Raw genomic sequence first — 18525 nt, forward strand, 5'->3', positions numbered from 1 at the left:
ATTAAGAGCCTAAATTATCTATAATATTCTCCTCAAATCATATCCTGATCACCTAACTAACAAATATATTGAATTTTTTATTAATGTCACACGTTAATAAGGTAGTTTTAGTCAGTTCATATCGTTCATTCTAAATGATTATCAAACATCTTATTTTCATTCAGAGCAAACCTTATTCAGAGGCTCTGGACCATTCAGATTCTGAATCATTCAGCACTAAATCATTCAGTTTTATCAAACGCACCCATAGTATGGTTTAGATCTTAGATTTTTTTTATTTTTTTTCACAGCTCTTAAATAACAACAACAACAAAACCCAATACCATATGAGTGGTGTATGGGGTAGGTGAGATGTAGACAATCATTCCCCTATCCGAGAATAAAGACAAGTCATTTCTCCACCCAGAGTGAAAACACTCTCAAAAGTAGAGAAAGTCATTCATGTCTTTATTCGACGGATAAAGAGATTGCTTCCGAGAGGACCTCCGGCCTTTAAGTTATAAAATATAAGATATTTTGCGTCGGTGGTCCCTCGTTGATCTGGGTTCAATTGTGAAGAATTGGGGGTTTATATCATAGAAGAAGAAAAAACAATGACAAAAATACCCTCACATGATATGCACGTGATAAGAGGTAACGGCTGGTTTTGATAGAAAATAGACGGGAGGACGAGAGATGTAGATATTTGATACATTAGGGACGAGGAATGCACAAAAAAAAAGGACATGGAGTCAAATTTGATGTAAAGTTCAGGGACGAAGAATGAAATTTTGTCTAAACAAAATGATTTCGTCCATGACACACTTAAACAAGCTGTTTAATAATCCAAAGTCACATGATACATGAAGTGACAGTGTGACACCATCGTTGCCATTCGAAATATGACAATATATAGTTTTCCAGTGCATTAACACACTTGACAAAAGTCACTTGTTTGATCTTTATCTAATACTAGTAGTTTTAGCTCCTAGCCAATGGTTATAAATCAGTTTTCTGAATGCGATAAAGAAATGAATTAACAAATGATTTTTTTCCAAGTCATCTGTTGTATATTACCACTTATCAGTCCTAAATCCTAATGGCTTTCTGAGGTTCTTAATATCTTATATGAGCATTTCATAAAAGACTAACATCACTTATCCATGGGACAAAATTTCATTCATCGTCCCTAAACTTTACATCGATTTTGACTCCCTTTCCTTTTTCTTTTTTTTGTACATTCCTCGTCCCTAAACTATGAAAAGAGTACATCCCTCGTCCCTCCGTCTAATTTCTGTCAAAACCTGTCGTTACCCCTTATCACGTGCATGTCATGTGAGGGTATTTTTGTCATTGTTTTTTCTTCTTCTATCATAAAAACCCCCATCTTCATCATCTTCATCATCTTTATTTTTTCAGTTCTAAACTAAAAAAAATCCATATTTTCACATCTAATTTAAATGACTATGAAATTAAAACATACAGTAAATAATTTGTTTAGCTTCAGTCAATTTCATCTCACTATTTCTTCTTGAACAAACTTTAACTTCCTATATGAGTCGATGAATGAACAAAGCTGTAAATGAGAATCAAACTAAAAGGAACACTCAAATACCGTTAGAATATACCATAATAGAAGAACACTCACAAATCCATTAGAACACTCGGATCAACTTTTACTAGGAAAAACACACAGATCTAAAAAAAACCCACTTCTATTAATAAAAAAAAAACCAGATTTAAAAACAGATGATAACCTAAGGGTGGTGGAATCAAATAGATGGCTACGAGCAGAATCGCGGTGTGAAGATTCAGATGAAGAACAGATCTGGAACACAAAATCAATGATGAACAGTGGCGTGTCTCAACATATGAACACAAAATCAAATTTCGTTATCTAGTTGTTCTTAGACCTTGATTACTACATGAAAAACATTTAGAATCTTCCTTTGAATCCTCAAAAGTTAACAGAATGATCTGAAACTCAATGATTCATTCGAATTGGAAGTTTGACCGAGATGAACTCATCTTTGACTTTGAGATCTGGACAAATTCGTTGAATCACAATCTGATTCGAAGTATTTCGTAGCTTCAAGAAGTGATTAGGAATCAGAATCTTTCTTCAATTCGATGTGAGATTAGCTAAATTGTTCCGGAGACCAAATCGATTAATGATGAACACGAGTATTGTAGCAGCTTCTTTATGAATCTGAATTGTTAATGTTAGATTGATGATGATGAAGATCGAAATAGATGATGATATGAAGAAGTTTTTGTTGAAGATGAAGGATCGATGATGATTGATGATGAAGATATATGAATATGTGTTTTTGGATGCGAAAGAATTGGGGGGTTTTTATGATAGAAGAAGAAAAAACAATGGCAAAAATACCCTCACATGACATGCACGTGATAAGGGGTAACGGCAGGTTTTGACAGAAATTAGACGGGAGGACGAGGGATGTACTCTTTTCATAGTTTAGGGACGAGGAATGCACAAAAAAAAAGAAAAAGGACAGGGAGTCAAAATTGATGTAAAGTTCAGAGACGAGGAATGAAATTTTGTCTATGCATGGTAAAGTTCTATTAATAATAAGTTGATATCATACACACTAAAAAATAAAAAATGTAGCCAGTGTGAACAGGGCAAGTATGAAAGCATAAGATTTGGGAGCATCTACTGGCCTCACAAATTTCATACAGAAAATTGTTCAGTTGATAATCAAATATCCATGAGCTCACACAGTTGTGTATTACTCCATAAATATAATACTTATGTGGTTGAGGTTATGTCAATATAAAAACCAAGCAAGGTTCACCCCTTCTTCACCTTTGTTTATGGGGGACCTACAAGTTTCTATAAATAAGAAGAAACCCTTTGACAATTATTCACAAAAAGATTTCAGCTTTCTAACAATCAGATTTAAATTCCTTTTGAAATTTCAAGAACCCTTTTTCGAGCTAAACAAATAAGACTTCCGATATGGAACCAATCCAAGTCCAACAAGAGATCAGTTTGATTCAGAATGTTTGTGAGATTTATGACAATATTTCAAAGCTCGAAACTCTCAAACCATCGAAAGAAGTCGACAAACTCTTCACTGAACTTGTCCATACATGTATCCCACACTCTACGATCAACATAGCCACTCTTCCACCCAACATTCAAGAAATGAGGTCTAAGCTCATTAGATTTTGTGGTGAGGCTGAGGGCCACCTTGAAGCGCATTTCTCCACAATTTTAGGCACTTTCGAACATCCTCTTCAGCATCTCAATGTATTCCCTTACTACTCCAATTACCTCAATCTTAGCCGTTTGGAGTTTGACATCCTTAACCAACACTATTCCACGTCAGCACAATCTCCCAAGCGTGTCGCATTTGTGGGGTCGGGGCCCTTACCTCTCACTTCCATTGTTTTGGCTTCTAATCATCTAAAGGATACAACTTTTCATAACTATGACATCGACTCTTTGGCAAATTCGATGGCCTCTCGTCTTGTTTCGTCTGATCCTGATTTGTCCAAAAGAATGATTTTCCACACTACCGATATAATGGATGTAACTGATGAACTGAAAGAGTACGATGTGGTTTTCTTGGCTGCACTTGTGGGGATGGATATTGATGACAAAGTTAAAGTTATCAAACATTTGGGTAAGTACATGGCGCCTGGTGCTATCCTTATGCTAAGGAGTGCACATGGTGCCCGTGCTTTTCTTTACCCTGTTGTAGACCCTTGTGTCCTTGAAGGGTTTGATGTGCTCTCCATTTTCCATCCTGATGATGATGTTGTGAATTCTGTTGTGATCTCACGCAAGTTTTTGGAGCCGGTTAACATTGATCGTGGTAATTATCGTCGTGATTTGGGGATTGGGTCTGTCATGCCACAAAGTTGCAAGTATTGTGATTTCCAAGCATTCAACAATCCACTTGGCCATATGAAAATGATTGATGAGTAGACAGCATGGTGCGCCTCAAGATTAGTACTTTATGTTGTTTTAAACTTCTATTTATATTTATATTATATTTATATATGCAAGGCTAAAGGTGCAGTGTGTGACTAAATATATGTCTGTCTTCCTGTTTTGTAACTCAAATTGAAGAAATAAAGGATCTATGTGATGTTCAATATAATGTCCTTTTTAGAGGTTATATAGTACCAACAGTACTTTCATAATACTAATAAACATAAACGACGTTTGTTGGTGATTTTAGTGTCATCCAACATGCATTTTAGTTAGTTGCGATTTACTTGAATGTAAGAATTAACTAGTTTTACTTAACAACGGGTTCGGAGAGTGTGGAGTACACGCCCGTAAGAGTTGGCTACTAACTGACGCGTAATTGCGTGGGTCAAGGGGGCTGCGCCCCCTTGCGGGGTCCAAGGGGCAGCCTGACAGGGTCCAAGGGGTACACCTTTTCAGTATAACAGACTTTCCCGCCAAAATGAAGGGATACACACTTTCATATCCCAACTGTTTTTACAACAGTTTAATGGACGTTTTCATGTATCATTCTGCATTCATTCTAACAGACAGAAAACACACACAATCTCTCAGATAATATGATTAGTGATTTCATTGCCAAAAACACTAATTGCGTTCTTGTCTTATCCATGTAAAGATTTCGTGAAACCGAGGCAATCGTTAGGTCGAAATACTTTATAGAGATAATGAACACACGATTCAAGAACCAATCCGGGCAGTCAATTCATACCCAATTTCTAACAACGTTGACGTATGACAACGTAACAGTGTTGTAAACGGCGGCCACCTCGGCCGGTGCGGTGTTTTTTGACTAGTTCGTCCCGACTCGAAGATAGACGTCTACTTAGGCGGTCGATGGTCAAAAGTCATGTCAAAGTCGAGAAAAGTCAAGTCAATGACAGTTAAAGGTTGACGTTTACTCTAGCATCTTGCTAAATTATCATTCTGTGTAACTTTCCCCTATTTTACTCTAACATGTTGCTAGGTTCAATAAAATTATGCAGTTCAATGACATCGGGAATTTGGTACATCTTGGCAGCAAACATCAGCATTGCTGCTGATAACGTGAGAAGCCATCTTCGATGTGCCTGTAATGTCACTCCTAAGTCCTAACACACGGCAAAATGTCTTCTAACTTCTATAATTACGACTTCCCACTAACGGTTTTAAATAAGATTCGTCTAACCACCACATTTAACACTTAACATTCATATTATATGACTTAACATTGTTAAGGACTGTTTGCTCTAGCTGTATGAGGACTCATAAAAAAGAGAAAAAGGAATTTGAAGTACATCTTGAATCCAATCAGTGTGAATCCAATCAACAACAACAACAATACCCAATCCCACGAGGGTAGGGTATGGAGAGGTGGAGTGTAGACAATCATTCCTCGAACCCTAGATTAGAGGGAAGTCACTACTCCACCCGCGGGTATAGAACCCACGACTAGATAAGATCGTCCCACCCTCTACTCGAGAGCCAAGAGATTGCTTCCTGAGGGACCTCCGGTCAGGAAAGCTCAATAAAACGAGAAAGTGCGGGCATACTTACCTGTAAGCGTTGCGTGCGTCTAGGAAGATGAACCCATACGAAGAAGCCAAAAAAGAAAACACAAATAGCAGTAATGCACAAATAGCAGTAATGCACAACACAAATAGTGAATCCAATCAATGACATCAATCCAATCAAGTCCTTGACTTCAGTCGTAGGTGAGGTCCAGTCAAGTCCTTGACTTCGGTCGTATGTGAGGTCAAGGGCGGTTGTAAGTGAAGTAGCCGTTTCATTCTCTTAGATGCACGAATGAGGAGAGAGAAGCAAACGAGCAAGGGAAAGAAAAAAGAAAAAAAAGAGAAACATTATTGAAAGAAGGCAAATCGCTACTAAGATTTGCTAAGCAAACAACGTAAACAACGTGAGTTCAAGTTTCACTTGCGACATTGAGTGAATATATTCGTAAATCGACATCGTATATTATATGTTAGTTAGCCATAGTACTATCATCATTCTAAAAACGATTCACAAAGCCCCCTTATATGCTAATGCTAGAGCTAGACAGCAGCAAATTATGCAAGCACAAACAATGCTTAAATAAACCAAAGTTTAACAATGCTTAAATCAACCACCAAATTACCATCAAGACAGATCAACTTGCACGTTGGAGAAGAAATTTAAACATCACAAGAAATAGCCAAAATAAATCACCAAACATTGTTGAGCATATTTATTTAAAACTTATCATAGTACCAACAATTATCCCAAACAAACACTTAACAATTGTTCAATAAACAGAATAATTCACATAAGATCCAAACAACATCATAAACCAAAAGCTTCATCAATTACCACCACGGAGACGAAGGACAAGGTGAAGGGTGGACTCCTTCTGAATGTTATAATCAGCAAGGGTGCGACCATCTTCAAGCTGTTTCCCTGCAAAGATCAACCTCTGCTGGTCTGGTGGGATACCCTCCTTGTCTTGAATCTTGGCCTTCACGTTATCAATAGTGTCCGAACTTTCAACCTCCAAAGTGATGGTCTTTCCTGTTAGAGTTTTCACAAAGATCTGCATACCACCTCTGAGACGGAGCACCAAGTGAAGGGTCGACTCCTTTTGAATATTGTAATCAGCTAAAGTACGGCCATCTTCGAGCTGTTTACCGGCGAAAATCAACCTCTGCTGGTCTGGTGGGATACCCTCCTTGTCTTGAATCTTGGCCTTCACGTTATCGATAGTGTCGGAACTTTCGACCTCCAAGGTAATAGTCTTTCCGGTAAGGGTTTTGACGAAAATTTGCATGCCTCCCCTGAGCCTCAACACAAGATGAAGGGTGGACTCTTTTTGGATGTTGTAATCGGCTAAAGTACGGCCATCTTCGAGTTGCTTTCCAGCGAAGATAAGTCTCTGCTGGTCTGGGGGGATCCCTTCCTTGTCTTGGATCTTGGCCTTGACGTTATCAATGGTGTCTGAACTCTCGACCTCGAGAGTGATGGTCTTACCAGTCAGGGTTTTCACGAAAATTTGCATCTGTAGAAAGAACATAAATTAAATATTTACAAAAATAAGAAGATAAAATAAGAATAATCTATTTGTACTAACTAATTTACTAATTATATACAATATACCAGGTAACATTGGAGGTAACAGGTTCTATCAACCTATGATTCATTCATGAATCATGATCGACCAAAAATACAGCTAGTAAATGGTAGATAACTGAAAAATAATCGTATTTCTCAACGAAATTAATCACCTACATACGACAAATTACTAATTACTCTATTATATATATTATATATTACTAGTAATAACAACAAACACAAAATCACCATCCTTATATTTCACAGATCTACTATATGACTATATAACCTCGTGATTAAATAAGATCATCAAACAGCAACAGAAATAGACTAAATCTACGGCATACATACTAGTAATAACAACAAAAACAAATTCATCATCCTTATATTTCACAGATCTATATGACTATATAACCTCGTGATTAAATAATATCATCAAATAGCAACAGAAATAGAGCAGATCTGAGGCATACATACAAATTCAATTTATTGAAAGAACGAATTGCATATTTTAGCCGATCATGCATATAAATCGCTCAATTGAAATTCTTAATAAAATTTTCACATAAAAGGAATCAAAGGAGTAAATAACAACACGGTAATATAAAAAGTTGCAAGCCTTGTAAATAATCACATAAATTAAACCTAAACGTAAAGTGATATAAATAAAAAAGAATCAAACGATTGAACGAGTAAATAACAAGATAATTCAATTTGATATTCAAAAAATCAGAAACAAAAAAGATAGATGATAGAATCATACCTTGAGATTACTGAAGAATTTGAATTGAGAAAAGAACAATGAATTTGATTGCCGTGTGAGAAATAAGATAAGATATAGGGTCAATTTATAGATGAAAAAGGAGAGGCGGTATGGGAGGAAAGATAAAATGACGATCTTGTTATATGACAAACAAATACAAATCTGACACGTGTGCGTTGAAAAGGTCAATAATGATTAATGGATACCGTACCGGTAGGGATCTTTATCTAGAAAGTGAGCATAATTTCAGATTGTTCATCTCTTTTTGTTTTTTTAAAAGAAAAATAAAATAAAAGTTTAATTTTAATTAAAACTTTTCTAATTACAATCATGATGATGATGATGATGATGATGATGATGATGATGATGAAACAAATTTAGCCACGTGAAGTTATCTAGAACCATTTATATTTATTCACTAAATAATTATTTTATCTAAAATATTAGTTTGTTGGTATAGGCTTTATCTTTATACTTTCTATTGGGATTAAAAGACGTCTTCTTTAATTTTTTGAGTTAGTTTGATTCGTCGATTATTGATCTAGTGGAAATAAAGAAAAGGCAGAGCCTTTTGTGTTTTGTTTTATCATCGTACAATTAAATTCTGCTTGGTCACGATTACTTTGCATTATTTGGTATCAGAGTTGAGTTTCTGGCCAAACAATGTTTCGTGGAGGTTATCGAGGAAACTATTGCAGAATCTCCGATCGAGGCGGCGATGGGGATAATCGTAGACATGCCAAAAGAGCCAACGAAGACCCTAGAGACGCAAAAATTGAACGATTATATAAGCGAATCGCCGAGTTGGAACTGAACCAATAACAATTCCCTACGCAGTACGATTCGAAACGAATCGATTCAGAAATCATCTATGATACAGATGGCGAGGATGGAGAATCCATCTAGGATATCGAACCCATTTATAATACTGATGGTGATTTTTTTTTCTTTTTTTGAAATTGAAGAAGAGGAAATTTTTGCTTATGGTGCGGCTGTTCAAGGTGCTATATTGACCGGTGAAAACAACCAAAAGAAGCAAGTTTTCTCAACCTATTATGATAATCAATCTAGTGTTTTGGTTCAAGTATTCAAAGGTCGGGAGAGTTGTAGTCCGAATGATAAGGAAATTATATCAAAGAAAGACACTGACAAGATGATAGGTCGGGAACTTGAAGCTAAGATGGAGTTGGAGGGTTTTTTCTCTACCAATGTGCGTTCTATTTTTTTAGACTCGAGAGTACAAGGTCTTTTCGAAGAAGGTGAAGATGATGCATATCCCTATGATTTAGGTGAAATTAATTTTTTTAATAAAGTGGGATACGTACATTGGGCCAAGAAAGAAACTTTGGGCCGACTACCAACATGTTGAGCTTGTTGCATTGAAACTTATTTGAAGGATATGAGTTATAGGATTTATAGGCCAATTGAATGTTTAGCCTTGAACAAGGATGGCCACAAGTTTAGTCAAAAATTTAGAGTTGATAAGTTTAGTCAACAAATTTAGTCACGTGAAGTTATCTAGAACCATTTATGTTTACCCACTAAGTAATTATTTTATATAAAATATTAGTAGTTTGTTAGTTTAGCCTTTATCATTATGTCTTCTATTAGATTTAAAAGACGTCTTCTTTAATTTTTATAGTTAGTTTGATTTGTTGATTATTGATCAAGTGGAATAGGTGGAGCCTTTTGTGTTTTGTTTTATCATCGTAGAATTAAATTATGTTTAGTCACGATTACTTTGCATTATATTGGTTTGCCATTGACGTAGCACTGGAAGCCCCCTCTCTTTCTCTCTGGAGGCTTTTTTTCACCTTTTTTCTTTTTCTTTATTTTTCGGGTTTGGCTTCCTTCGTCGGAAGAAGAGGGAGCAGCTAAGTCAAGCCTTGAAGTAAAAGACCAAAATAGCCCTGATTGCTGCTATACAAAAGACGAAAATGCCATTTACTGAATATAATATGTCTGTGAACAGTAAATTCATAAGCTCAACTGATATACGTGTAATTAGAATTAGTATATGGAATAGATATAATTATTGAATCGTGATTCGTTTCATACAACTTCCTGTTTCCTTGCAAAAATTAGTAAATAGATATAAAGTATAAATTAGTTGTGTGACTAAATGTATTTGTCTCAACTTCCTGTTTCCTTGCAAAAATTTTAAGAAATAGAGTGTCCTTAAGGTAATATTCTCATTTTGGTTGTATCAATTGTATCAATCAATACTAAAACTTTTATGAGGTTAAAATTCTAAGAAACACCAAAAAAAATTCAAACAGCAAAATCTTATTGATTAAACCCCCTAGCAAGACGCTAGGGTGAAAATTACATAAAAGCCACTACGCTAAAAAAAGGCCAAGTAACAGGAAAACAAATAAGACTCGCTCAGAATACCCAAAGAATGCAAATTTATTTACTCAATCCAGTGATCATTTTCAACCATTTGTCCAGCCACACCAAGATATGTAGCTAATTAAGTTTGGACCTTAAACATCTTATTCTTATGAGAATCACGATGCCAACCAACGAACCATTTTCACGATAGTTAAGCCAATAAACTAAACAAGATGATTAGCGACACTAATTATTGATTTGGGAGAGGTGAGAAATAATATAAGATTGAGATCTTGCTTCGTTAGTATATTAAACTCATAAAGGATCTCAAGCTCATAAGCCTAGCAAGATACATAACATAGAACATATTCTGAGTCGAATCTCATGGTCCCAGTTTCACATGCGTTACAAACTTAACCTCGTCAAGCAACATAAAACTACAAGTCCTAAAGAGTCATTAAAGTTAATCCTAAGCATATGGCAAACTGAACTTAACTAGAGATCCATCATTTCTAATTATATCTAGCCGCTTTTAGAAAGTTATCAAAAGGGCTAGCAGGAGGTAGCTTCAAACCATTCATTCCAGCACGAACCGGCTCATCTTCACCCAAAATCTACACATACCAAAAAAAAAAAGTTAGTTGATAATGAGTAGCCGTTAAGAAAGCGACAACTTCCACAATCACGAAATAAGGTCAGAAAAAAAGAATACCCTCATGAGATTTAAATTTTGATAACCAGGGGCACTTGCGTCATTTGGTTTTGCATCGTCATTTGCATGAGAAAGCCAAGTGGAGAGCTTTTTTCTTGAATCTGTACCGAGGGTTTCACATTGGCCAGCCATCACACTAAACGGAAGGGGAGAAATTGAGACCGATGCTCCAGCCACTTGACCAGCTGCTTCGAGTGCCTAAAACCCAAAATTGCAGCCAATATCAGGGGTAGTACGGTAATTTCAAGGGTAGTACAGTAATTTCAACAATCAAACTTTTCCAGTGAAACAGGATTGTTGCAATCTTATAGGACAGATGGAGAAATGAGTGATTAAAGGAATTATTACTGATTCAAGAAGTTGCCGAACGCTAATAGCATGAGACATGGAGCTCGGCGTTGGAGATTTAATTACGAAGCGGGATAAATCCGAAATAGATGATTCACTGCTTACATCATCCTCAACTAATGAATTGGTAGGGTAATCCTGCAAAAAAAGCAGCTATATATAAATATAAAGTGCAAAGAGAAAAGAGAATTCAGATATTTGACAAATAAATGCTCAAGAATAGGAAAAAATGTTACCGTCTCAAAGGAAATAGATGCTTTCGAATTAGCGACTCTATGAGAGTGATCCAAATTAAGCATCGATTCTGGACCAAACATTGCATCATCTGGCATGAATGTTTCGAATAACTGTATACGCAGTTCTTCAGCTTCCATCTTATGAAAGTAAACAAAAGACAGATATATCAATTCAAATCCATAAAAGAGAACAGTTTGTATCGGTCAAACTTGTGGACAAATGCCTAAAGCCGCATTAATAAAAAGAAAATAAGATTGTACCATAATAATATAGTTTTTGAAATCACATTCAGCAGACTACTTATTTTATATTTTGTTGTGAAATTTTATTCAGTTGAATGCAACCGAAAGAAACAATAAAACAATAAACAAATGAACGATCCAGCAGAAACTGTACCTTGGTTACACTAGATAACTTGTCAACTAAAATATCAATGATTTTCTCATAAGATTTACAAATCTTGCTTTGCAACTTAGCAAGTAAAGCATTAGCCGCTTGATTATCATGGTCAGAACAATACTCCTTTATATCTGCCCGAGGCTTTATATAAACTTGAAAGTCATCACTGATACCCAAGTAGTTATCGATCTACAATTAAAACAATCAACAGGATGAAATTACATTTCTTACAAATGCTATTCAGTTACAGATTAAACTTACATCAGATTTAAGCACTGGCTGTAGTAAATCACCGATATCAGGAATTTGATACATCTTGGCAGCAAACATCAACATTGCTGCAGATAATGTGAGAAGCGATCTTCGGTGTGAAGGTAATAACATTCCTGACACATGGCAAATAGCAAAAAGCAAGTTACATAATAATTTCCAAACAATTGAATTGTCCCCGAATTCGAATGTTCGAAATGCAATTTCACGTACCGTTGCTTTGATCTAGCGATATCTTTAAAAGTGACAACGGAAGTTGGAAGATGCTAACCACAAGATTGTCATTAGGATTCTACAGTAATATAAATCAAAAACGTTAAATATAAGTGAGAGTTGGATATATGGCATTAAAAAAAAGGATGATGCCATCTTCTCACCCTAAGACGCATAGAAATGAGAGTTAGGCAGAAAGAATAAGCTAAAGCTTCAATATTTTGAAGGTTGTTATCAGGGAGGTTTGCTTGTATCCAAAAAGCAGACAACAATTGAGTTATTTGATCTTCACTAAACTTCATTACAGATGGTTCCTGTCACAATCATCAGTTAAAAAATTAAAAATTAAATATATATATATAATATATATATATGATAAAAACAACATAGAATAAATAATAAATTGTCACATTGTGCCAAGTCGCGTTGTTGCAGTGCTCTAGGGACGTGATAAGTGTTGTACTTTTCTACTTGATAAAAAAGATCACATTATTGGAGGTAATAAATTGCCCCATAAACCCAAAGCGCATTTTCAATGAATAAAACTAGTGATCATATATTCAAAAAAATTCAATTATTAAGGGAAAGATTTTACTTTGGTTCAATGATTTCAACCATTCAGGCTTGCCTGAGTGGCCACCGAGTTGCCCAATGAAGCACACCACCCGGGTTCAATTCCTGGCTATGCCAAATTCTTCAAAAAGGGTGTGTGACTAGAGGGTGCGCATAATGCGCAATTCACCCGGTACTAGGTCTCGCGCTCGGGGGGCTTGATTACCCGAGGTTTTACCTTCTATGGGGAGCCAATGTGCTCGTTTATAGGAGGGTTTCCTTGCTTACCCAAAAAAAAAAATAAAAATAAAAATATTTACCACACTGATTATTTAGGAAAAACAGTTTAAGTTTAGACATAAAGTATTCACGGTCACACCGGCACGTTTCGGTCTGTAAAAATAAGACCAGCCATTATGACTCGAACCCATTACCCAACTGGCCCAAACCACTTGTTTGTCACCTCTACCATACGTAAAACGTGATGACAGCCTGACAGGTGCTTACTGCATTAGTCAATGTTATATCACCAGCAGTAATGGAACTTAATTTCTGAAAGTTGGGTGATTTCTTAGGGCCCCATGCATGTTTCATTTCTGCCTCGGTCTTTTCACTTTTTTCAACTATTGTACCGTCTTTTTCTCTCCTAAGCTTATCAAGTAAAGACGTAACCGAGGCAAACACGGATGCACTATCAGAACTCCATCTCCTTGTACTATTAGAAGCATCACGTCTCAAATGGTTAGAGCTTGGAATGAGAAGAACCGAAAAGATTTGATGTCCGCTCAAACGCATTTCAACATCCGAATGCAACATTAGTTTCAAAAGTTGAAGAAGAAGGCCCTCTGGAAACACCTGGACAAAAAAGTTTATTAAACTTCAAACTATATAGTTCAATTGGGAAAATATTAAACTAGGTTGCAAAACTCGCTACTCGGGGAGTACTCATTCAGGACTTTGGAGAGAGTAATCAGCAACTTGGGGATTAATCGGATTGGACTTTTTACACATTTAAATAATTAAACTCAAAACTTTTTGTGTATAATATAGAAGAAAACCATAAACATTAAGTTTTAGATGATTCTCTAAAAACATAAACATAATCGTTCATTTGTTCATAAACGCTAAAATTCTAGTTTTAATTCATATTAGAAAGTTGACCAATTTTGACTTTGACCGATTTTGACCATCCGACTCGAACCAACAAATCCGATTTTTGACCCATTAACCGACATTGACCGATTAAATAAACAGATTTTAGAAGATTGGATCGGACTGTTCTTAAAGAGGAGTAATTGGGGATTAATCGGGAGCAATCGGGGATTTTTACAACATTGACTATTGATTACGTAATCGATATACCTGTTGTGTATTTGATGAAACAGATGCTATGACGATCATGTGGGCAAGAATAACAATTGACCCAGTAGTTGCCCTGGCAACTACACTACTAGGAGGTAAATTTTCAAGTGTTGCTGACATCACATCAAAAAGGGGGTTGGCATCAGCAATCTGGTAAAGACAGAAAGCGTGAATCAAAATTCAGAATCGGAATAAAAAAAATATACCAGTGGAAATTGTTGATTGATAGACGTACCCCTTTGGCTATTTCAAGTAAACAATCTTCTATTGATGATTGAAGTAAAGTATTCAACCTGAACTCATGTTCTCCAACCGATTCAACACTTGCTTGAAGACTTTTTCTCAAATGCCGACACAGATCACTCACGTACCCGATATCTTTCAGCGGAACTTCGGACCGAACTTGTCGAGCCAAATAAGTAGTAGTTTGTATGACGTATGACTTCAATTCAGGATCATGTGAAACATTTTTGTGGTCCAAATGGTGAACAACTGAAGCTAATATCAACTGCTTGTTTTCTGAAATCAGAACTCAAGCAAATTTAGTATTTATAAATACTGTGAATAAAATATAATAAAAGATGCATATAAATAATTAAGTACCTAGATGCTCCACAAAGCATGCCATATCGGATAAAACAGTCAACCCTAACCCACGGGGAGCAATCCATTGTCGGTTAGTATCGAAAAAGATAAACATCGGGTCTAACACTCTACGCATTGTTGTACTTTCCTTGGCAAGTTCTACCATTCTTTGAATACAAATTTGAGCCCATATTTTGGGTGTTTCAGCCTCTTCTCTGTACCATTTTCATAAGGAAAAAAAAATAAAAAACTTTTAAATCTAAAATACAGCAGATACGCACACGTTATTGAAGTACAAGATTTTCATCTTGAGGGAGGAAAAAAACGATAACCTAGTCAAAAGGGAAGGATCTTTTTTTACGGCCCGTGGTTTTACAGTCAAGTAGCTAGAATCGGGTTCGTTGATAGCCCCCCTTCCTTCACATCTAACTACTTCATCCACCCAATTATGATGTGCTTCCCCTCGCTCATCGTCTTGTTCGGTGGTCGAGGTGGAGTCGTAGTTACTCAAAATCACATGTACCATCTGCATTTTGAGAGTTCACACACAGTGGTTTGAATATAGTCACAAATGTACTTTATTATACTTGCAACAAAAATTAATAATAAAATCAACTAGTTGGGAGAAATTGACGAACCTCGTTAAATTCATCGAACATATGTGAGAACTCCGTCATAAACCAAATCTGCAATTTTTAAAATGTTATCTAACGACAAAGAAAAGAACAATATTTTCCTAAATTACGAATAAAACGGGTAGTAAACTACTGTTTTTCGTATGAACCATTTGTTAATAGTGTACCATGGCTGAAAGACATTGCAAGCTTGCTGCCCTTAATCGTGTTTTCTCATCCTCTCCTTCAGGTTTACGGGCGAGCATACAAACCTTTGAAACCAAATTTTCAAGATTGTATGTGTAAGTTCCATCCACCTGCAGAAGACCATGTCTAACGTTAGATACCATATGAACCTAGCAGACTAGTTACCACAAATAGTAGAACAGTAGGAAAACGGGTCTAAATGGGTTTGATCAAAATAGGCAAACTTTCGTTGCAGGTCAAAATGGGTCACGTTGACTGTTGAGTGACCAGGAATACTTTTTGTACATATTAGAAATTAAAAAACATTCATTAATCTAATTCGTGTGTCAGGAAAGACTATAATAGTTATAGTTTATATTATTTCAACAATAATTAAACTTTTTGACCTGTTTCCTTTTTACCTGAGATTCTTAATTAACCGGTTTGGCCTGTTAAAGATAAACATAACCAAACCTGGCCATTGCATTGCATAACTACATGGCTCAATAACTCATCATCTAAACAAAACAATATATATATATATATATATATATATATATATATATATATATATATATATATATATATATATATATATAGTGGTAGGATCAAGAGGGAAGTAACCATTCGGGGGGAAGCGGGGGGAAGCAAAAACTTTTTTTTTTTTTCGTTTTTTGAAAAAACTTTGTTCACGAACATTATAGATGAGATAAAAATATGAACATTTAGTAGAGACACTTTGTGATAAATGTTTTTATTTTAGCGGGAAAACGCTCGAAGAAGTAATATATAACAATTATCGTGTTTTTCGAGCGTATTTTGAGGTTTTAGCTATTGGTGTTTAGATATTAGGGTTTAGATATTAGGGTTTATAGGGTTTAGATATTAGGGTTTAGAAATTTAGGGATTAGGGTTTAGATTTAGGGTTTAGATTTAGGATTTAGATTGAGTTTTTAACAAGAACGGTTTAGAGTTTGGGGTTTAGGGTTTAGGGTTTGGTGTTTTGGGTTTATGGAATAAACCCAAAACACCAAACCCTAAACTCTAAATCGGGCTAAATTTTACTTCACAAAACATGAAGAAGAAAAAACGTTCATATTCTTCACGAACAATATTATCTTGAATGTTATTTTTGTCGATCGTTTTCCCGCCTAAATAATAACATTCATCACGAAGTGTCTCTTCTAAATGTTCATATTTTCGTGTGATCTTGATGCCGGAAAAAAAAATTCAAAAAAAAACGAAAAAAAATTTGCTTCCCCCCACTTCCCCCCGATTGGTTACTTCCCCATTGATCATGCCCCTATATATATATATATATATATATATATATATATATATATATATATATATATATATATATCAGGAAAAATTAGGAAAAAGAAAGTCACCTGACTATAGATGAATTTAGTTAGAGTTTGGCATCCAAGTATTTGAACTGTATCTCTTTTAGAATCATCCAAAAGTTCAGTAGAAATGTTCAATAGGTTGACAGCAAAATACGCCCTGGAGATTAAGTTAAAAGAAGACAACATTATTCAACCACAATTAAGATGCATCTAACCTAGAAACACGTCTAATACAAGTAATTTGAAAACAACTTACATTTGCTCTTTACAGATGAATATCAACTTACTATACACTTCTGTAATAACACTGACCAGTTGAACATGACCTACCCGCAACTCCTTGTAACATCGTTCCTCAAGATACTTTGCAATCTAAACAAAACAATTTCCAAAGTTTTGCTAACACTAGTTATTTCACGTCACAAAATCATTAACTAAAACAATAAAAAAGGAAAAGGTCACTAACTTTCGGAATACGAAAAGGGTTTTTAGCAGCATATTCACACAATTTTGTGATTTTCCGGTCATTCACAGAACCACCCTGCACCAACAATATAACTCCACTTTTTCATATATAATAATGAACAAAAGGGACTTCATTTGTGACATAAATACAATATTTGTGCATATACAAAATGGTATAAAAAAATCAAAGAAACTAAACAAGAATTAAGTACTAACAGGTGATTTGGGAAATATTTCAGCAAGCAATTTCTTGTATCTCTTCACAGGTTGCCTAGAACGTGAGCTCAGTGCAGGACAGCAAACACACATGTTTACACATGCTGGAAACAACTTTCTTGAAATCACACCCATTCTCCTAAATCATTTCATCACATTTAGGTCAAAATCAAAGAAATTAACACTAATCATAACCCTAATTACACATACACTGTTAAAAACCTACATTAACTAATTCTACTATAATTACAAACAATTGCTAAAAAAAAAACACCCAGAATGTAGAAGGAAAACTAAGTATAAAGATTGCTTCTCAACATACAATCTTAAAAAAAAAATAAAGATAAAAAAAAAAAAAACTCATAACCCTAAAATTCATAAACAGTACACCCAATAAAAATTAGCGTAATTTGTACAAAAGCAAGCAAAATTAACACTTACGAAGCAAACCCAGAATAATAATTAGTAGAAGAAAAGGAATAAAGTAAGAAAGTTGTTACCTTGACCCAGAAGATAGGCGGATCTGGGTATGTAAATTTGGGGTTTTGTAGAGAATGAATGATGTTTGTATTTGTTGAAATATGGAAGACTTGTGTTTTGTGAAGTAAGGGTACGGTGGTCACGTGGGTGACAGTTGGAGAATTGAGTGTAAACAAGAGAGAAAGCAAACTTTTGTCAGAATCTTGGGAGACTGAATACACCAATGAAGACTTTTTTCCTTTTTCTTTTTTCCTAATACTACTTTTAAAAGTTTTTTTGAATTTAAACTTTATACGTAGCACCTTTTTGTGTTGGTTCCAAAAATGAAATGATGAGTTATGATCTTAGAATGCAATTTGAATGAACATGTGTATAGTTACTATTTTATATTTAAT

The 18525-nt window shown here is 35.2% G+C and overlaps 3 protein-coding genes across 3 annotated transcripts; 1 reads left to right on the plus strand and 2 right to left on the minus strand.

Annotated features, from left to right (window-relative positions):
- The first annotated feature begins 2865 nt into the window (after window positions 1-2865).
- Window positions 2866-3937, plus strand: LOC139853551 (nicotianamine synthase-like). The gene has a single exon (XM_071842938.1). The coding sequence runs from the start codon at window positions 2963-2965 to the stop codon at window positions 3935-3937; it is 975 nt and encodes a 324-aa protein (XP_071699039.1). The 5' UTR covers window positions 2866-2962.
- Window positions 3938-6161: 2224 nt separating this feature from the next.
- LOC139852438 (polyubiquitin 11-like) lies at window positions 6162-7902 on the minus strand. Its single transcript, XM_071841733.1, has 2 exons — window positions 7809-7902; window positions 6162-6992 (listed from the first exon to the last, which is right to left on the minus strand). The coding sequence occupies exon 2, from the start codon at window positions 6990-6992 to the stop codon at window positions 6303-6305; it is 690 nt and encodes a 229-aa protein (XP_071697834.1). The 5' UTR covers window positions 7809-7902; the 3' UTR covers window positions 6162-6302.
- Window positions 7903-10444: 2542 nt separating this feature from the next.
- On the minus strand, window positions 10445-18295 carry LOC139852460 (protein SEMI-ROLLED LEAF 2-like). The gene is made up of 20 exons (XM_071841758.1): window positions 18151-18295; window positions 17651-17789; window positions 17436-17510; window positions 17226-17341; window positions 17012-17126; window positions 15623-15751; window positions 15459-15506; window positions 15153-15346; window positions 14839-15035; window positions 14471-14754; window positions 14236-14385; window positions 13381-13728; window positions 12486-12635; window positions 12322-12400; window positions 12100-12224; window positions 11836-12027; window positions 11439-11576; window positions 11203-11340; window positions 10855-11052; window positions 10445-10756 (listed from the first exon to the last, which is right to left on the minus strand). The coding sequence occupies exons 2-20, from the start codon at window positions 17783-17785 to the stop codon at window positions 10655-10657; spliced, it is 2913 nt and encodes a 970-aa protein (XP_071697859.1). The 5' UTR covers window positions 17786-17789; window positions 18151-18295; the 3' UTR covers window positions 10445-10654.
- Between the last annotated feature and the right edge of the window lie 230 nt (window positions 18296-18525).

The sequence above is a fragment of the Rutidosis leptorrhynchoides genome, chromosome 6 (assembly GCF_046630445.1).
Source record: "Rutidosis leptorrhynchoides isolate AG116_Rl617_1_P2 chromosome 6, CSIRO_AGI_Rlap_v1, whole genome shotgun sequence".
Lineage (NCBI taxonomy): Eukaryota > Viridiplantae > Streptophyta > Magnoliopsida > Asterales > Asteraceae > Rutidosis > Rutidosis leptorrhynchoides.